At 38.9% G+C, this 8,917-nt stretch overlaps 1 protein-coding gene across 1 annotated transcript in view; it reads left to right on the top strand.

Annotated features, from left to right (window-relative positions):
- The first annotated feature begins 562 nt into the window (after positions 1-562).
- The window catches only part of LOC121524190 (collagen alpha-1(IX) chain-like), a 37,680-nt gene continuing 29,325 nt past the window's right edge, over positions 563-8,917 (top strand). Inside the window, exons 1-3 of the mRNA XM_041809465.1 lie at positions 563-626; positions 4,145-4,216; positions 8,691-8,820. Coding sequence (XP_041665399.1) covers positions 563-626; positions 4,145-4,216; positions 8,691-8,820 — 266 coding nt within the window. The remainder of the gene's footprint in view (positions 627-4,144; positions 4,217-8,690; positions 8,821-8,917) is intronic.

The following is an 8,917-nucleotide window of genomic DNA, read 5'->3' as shown; positions in this document are numbered from 1 at the left end:
TGCTTTCTTGATTAAAAAAAAAACAAGTATAATCTTTGGCAAGACACAGTATTTAGAGAGACCTTAAACATACTGAAAAATCTTAACTTTAGACTTATTTCATTTGAGTTTGCCCATGTTTCACTAATGTCAAGAAAACTTTGTTTCTTGTTCATGTACAGTAAAAACTTTGTGACCTTTTGCGTTACAAGCATAGCGCAAGTAAGGTTAGTAAGCCTACGCCAAACTAAAGTTTTCAAGTAATATTTTATTGTCAAACTGCCAATAAAGCCCTCATTTCCAAGTAATGATATGCCGTTCCCACTTGGACTCTGCAGTTGGATAAAACTCACAGTCAAAATTATTTATTTATCATCATAAACACTTAAAGAAACAGTGTGAACTTTTCCTTTCTATTTATGTGCTGAGAATGAGCACTGAGGACACCAGCTAAGTGCTTCATGTAATCCCTGTGGTGTTCTTATTGACTGATTCAGAGAAACTGTCAAAGAGAATTAAATGCATGACTACCTACTGATTTTCTCAATCATTCCTCCACAGAAAGCACCTGTCACATCTATCGATGTCGGCGTACTCCCCTGTCTGTTTGGCTCTGCTGTCCCTCCTCCTCGCTCCAGCACTTGGCCGTAAGTCACCCACAGACAATGCACAACCAATGACTCATCACAAAATCACTGCACTGTGTATTGCATTATTGCCACCATAGCTGTGGGACTGTTTTTATTTTCTCCTTGTGAACACACCAAGTACAAAGAGGAGTGATGTTTATGCTGACTGTTCCTAGGCCATACACTTTATCAGGAATCCGAAAGAAAGGTCCAGAAATAGCAGACACGCAGTGTGGGTCTGTGTTGTGGGATTAAATCAGATTAAATGCCCACTCTGATAATCACAACAAGCCCATTCTCTGCTGTTGTTTGGGGACACAATAAAGCTAACATGCAAGCACAGTGAGTGCCAGATACAGCATGCATACTGCTGCTCAAATTTGCCTCATTGTCAGGGCACACACATGCAACTGCATGTGACATCTTAATTGTGGTTCATCTCCCGCTCATTGCACTAATGAGTGGCTTTCTAGGCGTAATGCTGCAGCAGGCAGTAACTTTAACAACTTGAGGCCCACATGCACAGTCAGATAAGTGTTTAGTGGTTGTAAATATGGGATTATAAATACCGTCTCACCACTCTATCTCATTTCTCAGCAGTTATGTGGGATCTGGGAACGGCTTCCAGATGTGTTTTGTTCATGCTGCTCACTTTAAATGAGCTGACTCAGGTTATTGACTGGGGAGGCCCTCCGGCTGTCACCATCCTTGTTTCATGCAGTTCTCTGAGATGAGGTTTCCCCTTGAAAACAGCAGTGTAGAAAGTCAGGGACAGCGCCCCCCTCTGACAAATCACAGATGTTGATTTTGAGAAGGTGAAAAATCTTTGTGAACATGCATCACACTGACTGTGACAAGATATGTCCCTCTGAATTTACAGTTGGCCTTATTCTGATATTAGCAGGACAGACAGTTGCCTTAGAGATTAACAAAGGCTGTCAAATGGTTAAATTTTAAATCATAATGAATCACAGAATTTTGATTGCTTTTCACATTTTTGGATTTGCATGCTTAAATTAAACATTTGCATTTCATTTCACAAATTTTTCAGTCCTTATCAAAATTACAAAGCAATAAAGAGATGTATTATATTCTTGAGTGCACTGCTACACAAGTATTCTGAAACTAAACTTAGATGTAGGACACAACCTCAAAGGGCTCATTCTTTAAATTACAGCATTTAACACCATCATAAATTAAGAAATATGATGGAGGGCATGTACAAAATGACTTGCTGTAGTTTAACAGTTACTTTTCTACCTGTTTGAATAAACTCACTTTTATTTTGATAGAACATATGTTCCTTTTGGTAGACTGAAAGTAGTATTTCCCTTGTGCAGCTATAAAAGCTTCCACTCTTCTTGGAAGGCTTTCCAGGAGATTTTGGAGTGTTTCTGTGGGGATTTTTTGCCCATTCAGTCTGTAAAGCATTTATGAGATCAGGTACTGATGTTGGATTAGAACGCCTGGCTCGCGAACTCTGTTCCAGTTCATCCCAAAGATGCTTGATGAGGTTGAGGTCAGGGCTCTGAGCAGGCCAGTCAAGTTCTTCCACACTGAACTCATCAAACCATTTCTTTATAGTCCTTGCTTTGTGCACTGGGGCACAGGCATGTTGGAATAGAAAAGGCCTTCCTCAAACTGTTGCCACAGAGTTGGACACATAGCAATGTCCAAATATGTCTTAGTATGCTTAAGCATTAAGATTTCCCTTCACCTGAGATAAGGGGCCTAGCCCATAACTTAAAAAAACAACCCCATGCTGTTATCCCTCCACCAAACTTCACAGCTGGCACAATGCGGTCAAGCATGTAACACCCGTCTGCCTGCCTGCCAGACACAGAAGTGTGATTCTTCACTCCACATGCAGCTGCTCGGCCATGAAAACCCATTTGATGAAGCTGCCACCACACAGTTTTTATGTTTAAATTGATGCCCGTTGAAGCTGGCATTGCAGACTTTTATGCACTAAGCAGTCATTAACCCCACTCTGTGATTTGACATGGTCCTCCGTTTAGTGGCTGAGTTGCTGTTGTTCCTAAACACTTCCACTTTTTAATAAATTCACTTGCAGTTGACAGTGGAAAATCCAGTAGAGATGAAATTTCACAAACCATCCAGCTGCAAAGGTGGAATCCATCACAGTAACATGTTTGAAGTCACTGAGCTTTTCAGAACCACTGCATAAGACTGAATGGCTAGGTGCTTGATTTTATACACCTGTGGCAATGGACAAATACTTTTGTCCTCATAGTGTATCCTGGAATGCATGTACAAAATGACTCAACTGAGTCCTTTGAGCCCTTGTTAATGCAGCACAACTGCAATGCAAGGTTATCACTACAGCTTAGAGAGTTCCTTGCAAAGCCCTTCTTTTGATTTTTCTTAGAGGGAATTTACTTTTTCAGATAAAAACCAGTTTAATTTTCAAAATAATATCAGGAAATTCTAGTTGATGAAGTAGTTATATTAACAAGAGTTGGTGCTTGTAACTCCAGTAAAGAGTTCAAGCCAAACATCCAGTACTGTTTGCTTTCTTTGTCTAAGAGATTTTCTCTGTTATGCTCAGTTTGTACTGTCTTAAGCTAATGGTACTTTACCTACTGTTCACATAAAACCATACCTTTATTTTGGAAGAAAATAACATAAGGTACATCAAAAGGGATGATATTAGCTTAACTACATTAAAGGAACTTCCTACAGATAGAAATGTCAATGAAAATAGCGAAAGGGATTAGTAACAAGTTGGATGTTTTAAGTCACAAGGTTCAGATTACTTTCGACTCTTCCACTCTGTGAAACGAGTGAAATGAGGAATGAAGCGAAATGAGACATTCAAAGGCACAGCTGTGTCCTCAGTCTCCCTTACTGTGAGGGCAGGGTGACACTAGGGTATTATCTAGTAGCTAAACTATGATGTGACCAAGAGAACAAATTAACATGAGATAAAAGCAGAAAAATGTTTTAAAGTTCGTCATCAACTTCATCCCAACTCATGCATTAACAATGAAAAGCCTGAGATTAACAGAAACTACAGATTATTTTTAAGGAAAAGGGGAATAGTAATGATGAAAGCTGTTTTAACCAAAGGAAGCTTTGATAAATCTTGTGTCTCCCCTTCTACACACCTGTCACGGTACAATTATTCTGATGATATACAGTTTCTGCCACTTTTGTGCAACAGAAGCTGCCATATTTATCAACATTATGCCCCCATCTATGCTGACAAACCTGGATAACAACAACTGTCTGAGCGGTCTGCAGTGAAAGTGTCAGAGATGATGTGATAGCTTTGTGTGCATGCTTTTGAATATGAAAATATGTCAACAGCTTTACATGTAAGAGAGCCTCACATTAAAAATGCGCGCACAGCATTGTGATGTTAATACTCTATGACAATACAGACCTTGTGTTTTCCTTCTCTCTGTCTCCTTGAGGACGCTAACTGAATAAAACGGACTGATAATATATTGCATTTGTCAAAATCAGCAACAAACAGGCATAACAAGATGAATGTGTTTCTTTTGTCCAATCAGAGCTCGACCTCAACCGCTTGGATGGTGATACCGTCTGCCCACCAATGAGAAGCGGACAAGATGACCTTCCAGGTAATGACCTCAAGTGTGACTCAGACAAAAGTAAAAGCAGCAGCTGAGGCTGCTGTAAAACCACAGACTTCAGCATTGAAGCACCCTAAAACAGTAAATAGACTTTTCAAAGGAAGCTGCTGAGTTTAATTAGTTGAAGGGTGGGCTGCCTGATGCCTGGAGTCACCCCTTTAGATTTCAACGAGGCAAATAAAATGTTCCACTTGAGCTTCACAGAAATTTAGTTGAAACAATTCAAACTCAGCAAGATTGTAATTGCTCACCAATGCCTGGTTTTAAACAGTCCACACATCTGTGCACATCCTGCTCTTTAACAACATTATCTACTGTTAAACAGAAGAGCTATTTAATTCTTATTCAGCCTATCAGCATTTATGAATTTGTTTCAGTATTAACTTTAAAGTCATCTTAGAAAAATCCTTGAATGAGGGGATTTTTTACTGTACTATTCATAGATTAAAAAGAAAAAAATCCTACTCAGTGTGGTTATCTTCTGACTATTTTGCTTACTCAATCATCTACTGAGATATTTGGGAAAAAGAAGTTTAAATCATTATTATTTAATTGAGGGGAAAATTAGCAGTAAGGTACAAAACTTGGCACGGTTAAAAAATTATGTAATTATTATGCAATACTAACTACTAGTTAGTGGCAACTTACTGTACAATGTAAATTGGGAGTAACTCCTTATTAAAGGCATTGGGTACTTCATGATTGCTAAATAGATAACTACCTTTAGATAAGATACTCAGAATTTTATTTACTGAGAGAAGGAATGAAGGGGATACTGTTAGTTAACTTTTAGTTAATGGATACTGAAACACCTCATTAAACTTTGCAAAGCAACTGATCAGTTTCAGTAAATCTTCATACTGGGAAGTAACTCCAGAGTGAATGAATAGCCCTCCTTTTCATTAGCTACCCATTTTGTGCCCCCTATTGTAAAGCTGAGTATCATATTGAGTTAAGGTTTCTGCACACTGAGTCCATTCCTTTCAGATTCATTTTTCAGAGCCATAACCTGACCGAAAAACAACCTTCCAGTCTGATAGGTGTATTTCTCTATTCACTGCAAAAAAGCAGTGCAAGGCAAAGTAATGTTACACTGAGAATCCTGGTGCCCTAAAAAACCCACCACAAAAGTGCCCTATTGATGCCCCTAGAGTACATAAGAAATGATAAAGTGCCCCCCAGAGTGCCCTATCAGTGGACAAAACCAAATACTGACATCCTTCAGGCCTTTGCACACTTAGTGTTTTTTCCTTCCGAATTTGTCAAAAAAGATGTTGATAATCGTGTTTGCACACAGAACCCAACACACCTCCTTAAGAGAAATCACAACCCAAATTTTTGAAAAACTTTCAACCTGTCAAATTTATTTAAATACAAATGTTGTAGTGTGGACCCCAAATGGAATGAAACAAAACTGAACAAAGAGGAAAGATAAAAAATAATTAAAAACCAAATTATCACAGAAGGACATGCAAGCATGGGTCTGATTTTACCCCATTTTCCTAGGAGATTTGGTTTAATTTTTTTTATTTAACGAGGAATTTCTTCTTATATTGGAAGAACCAGCTTGGGAAAACCAGAGATATTTAAGTAGAAATCTTGAGACAAATACTGGAATTTACTGGTAGATGTTTTTGCCATTTTTTTCTCTTGGCACACATTTGCGCCCTGGAAGAAGTTTTGCGACCCACATTTGGGTCCTGACCCACCAGTTGACCCACCCACCCGACCGCTGATTTAGATGGGTGAGATGATTAAAAACAGTGCCTCCTGCTTGTTTCTCTCTCACTTGTGATTTGTCTGTGTACTATGTCATGCCATATGAAGATATCTGTCACCATGGATGGATCCAGAGTGATGTTTAAGGAGTGACAGCTCATCCTCACTGCTTATTTTCATCAATTTGCCACATTCTACAAATTTTCACAGTGAATACAAATAAAACGCAGCATACTCAGTGTGAAAGGTTCCAGTGCAATAGGGATGCAAAAAAAAAAAAAAAAAAGAAAAAAAAAGCATCTGAAAATTGTCCCTTTTGTTTCCACAAAAACAACACATGTGCACGGTTTCTGTTTCTCTACTAGCTGTCGGCATGTTATCATGTAGCTGCATACATCAGTGGGCACATAGCTAACAGATCAAACAAATAACATGGCAGTGAGGACAGCAATACACTGTGGAATTATTTCCATTATATTGAATTTTTGGAGGGCAATATAAGTTCAGAAGCTCCTGTTTGTTTAGATGGCATGTACACAGTCTGTGAATAACACTTTATGCTTCTGATGTGGGATTATGAGCAAAGTGAAAGAGCCGTGGTGTTATTCCTGTGTTAAAGCTGCAAAGTGACTAATTATGGACAAGAGCTGACGCATTCAAAGGATTTAACTTTTGGTAATGCAAAAGTGCTCTGTTTCTTTTTATTTTAAATAATTATACACTTATTTTGAACAAGAGATGACCTGATTTTATTCTTTTTTTAGGGTTAGGTGACTGACTTGTCACACAGGATTTTTTTTAATTTTTGCACCACTTAATTAAATTAAATTAAAACAGTTCTTTTTCTTTGTAATAATTGAATTTCTATCTAGTTCGTCTGTGTCCACTGTTGTGTTGTGGACGCTTAAAATGATGACAAAAACAGTTGACTTTCAAGCTGCAACATTTCCTGATCAGAGGTGGCACTTAGAACAAAGGAACAAAGATATTCACGCAGGCTTCGGCTGCTGCTGCTTCTACACTTGCCTAACCATTTCAACATCAGCTAAAAAGACATGGCATTGGGTAATACAATAAATGTTAGATTATTTTGTTAAAAGTTATGAAACTTAGTGCACACACGTCAGACCTCTTTCACATTAAAGTGCAATATAACCTTATTGATCTGCCAACTAAAGACAAGAGTACCTTGACATACATCCAATCCATACCGGAAGTCTCAACCGGAAATCTGTATGTCTAAGGTTAGACATTAAAACCTGAGTGGTTGGGTTCAGGGTAAGGCAGTGGGGTAGGTGATATATTTGAGATCCAGCACCAAGGGTTACGCTTAGGCCCAAAAAAAGACTGACAAACACTGGCAGCTGAGTCCAACACGAAAAAGAAACTTCTGCTTGGGACTTCCGGCATGGATTGAAAGTATAGCGACGGCCCGCATCGGCCATCTTGACTGCAGTTGGGTCCCTCTCACTAAGGATGTTCCTAAACGTCTATTTCTGTATTTGGCTAAACACTCAGTTCAATTTTGTTTAACCAACTAGTCTAAAGAGGAGAAAAGCGTTAGAAAATAGTCAAATTCATCACAGGGTCATTGTGTCAGCGGGTGTGACGTTAGCCTGATTTACTCTCTACAACAAGGCTAGCATCACAAGCTAGCGCCGCAGATCAATATTGTGCTTTGATATGTGACCTCTTTTCACTTCAGGTGGAAATTATGTGAGTTAAATCTCAACAGCCTACATACCACTTTATTTCCATTTTTACTTTAAAAAACTGTTATAACATGCTGTTCCTACTTCACCCTAACTGCTAAGGGTGCTGAGCTGCTCATGTGTACATCTGTGAAGTTCCAGACAGCAGGACAGAAGGTATTAACTGAAGTTGCAGCGGCCTCTGGTGGCAGGAGGTTCATTAAGTTTTAAAAGAGCATTATAGACCAGGATTCAAGCCTGTGTTTATAAAAATGATGGGTAATTCATTTGACCAACTCATAAATCCTGTGCCGGCTAATTTGATAAATGATTTTAACCGTTTCGATGATTAACCACGCATCCCTACTGCCAACCTCTTAACTGTTTAATATTTTCAAAAATGGTTCCTTTATTATCTCACAGTCCTGCCTGTGTAGCTCAGCTGGGCAAAGCTTACACCAAGTTTGATTCTGCATTATAACCTATAATGGGAAACTGACAAGCAGCCATGATGGGACTTGTAAGCAATCAAATACAGCAGACATTTTTCAGCCCATTTACTCCACACAATAGCCCTGCATGCAAAGGTTGACTAGAGACATCAGCATTGGAGTTTGTCTGCATGCTGGATTCACTTTATCTCAAGGCATAGAGCCAATAGCATGGCTGAGGACTTTTTTCATGTAAAAACTCTAAACAGAGAAAACTAAGACTGCTTTTTCTTGAATATAATCACAATTATGTCATAATTGACACAATGGTAATCAGAAAATAAAACTCCCAAAACATGTGAAACCACTGATATTTCAGTAAAGATCACTTCTTTGTTCAGATGACATTGTGAAAGCCAGCCATCATTTCAAACACTGAGCTTTTGATTCATAGTTATGTAAGCAGCAGAACTGCCATTATTCGTTCTCTCTGTAACCAAAGGAACAGGAATTATAATAAGATGACACATTTTATCACCTTCTCCAGCTACTCCACCATCATTAGTGCTTGACCTATATAGAGTATTTTTTCTAAAGCTAATTTTTTCTTTATGCTTGTAGGTTTTGATCTGATAACCCAGTTCCAGCTGGACGTGGTCCCTCTGAAAGGTGTGAGGAAGGTGGACGGGTCCACTGCTCTCCAGGTGGCCTATCGCCTCGACAGGGAGGCCAACTTCCAAATTCCAACCATGTAAGTACAGTTAAGAGGGTTTTAAAAGACAACAGATAAAAATACACACGAATGTCGAGGAGCAGCAGTGGTCTGCTGAGGCAGGTGTTGTATTATT

Source organism: Cheilinus undulatus, linkage group 16, assembly GCF_018320785.1.
Source record: "Cheilinus undulatus linkage group 16, ASM1832078v1, whole genome shotgun sequence".
NCBI lineage: Eukaryota > Metazoa > Chordata > Actinopteri > Labriformes > Labridae > Cheilinus > Cheilinus undulatus.
The sequence above is the reverse complement of the archived record's forward strand: the minus strand, read 5'-3'. Positions and strand labels throughout refer to the sequence as shown.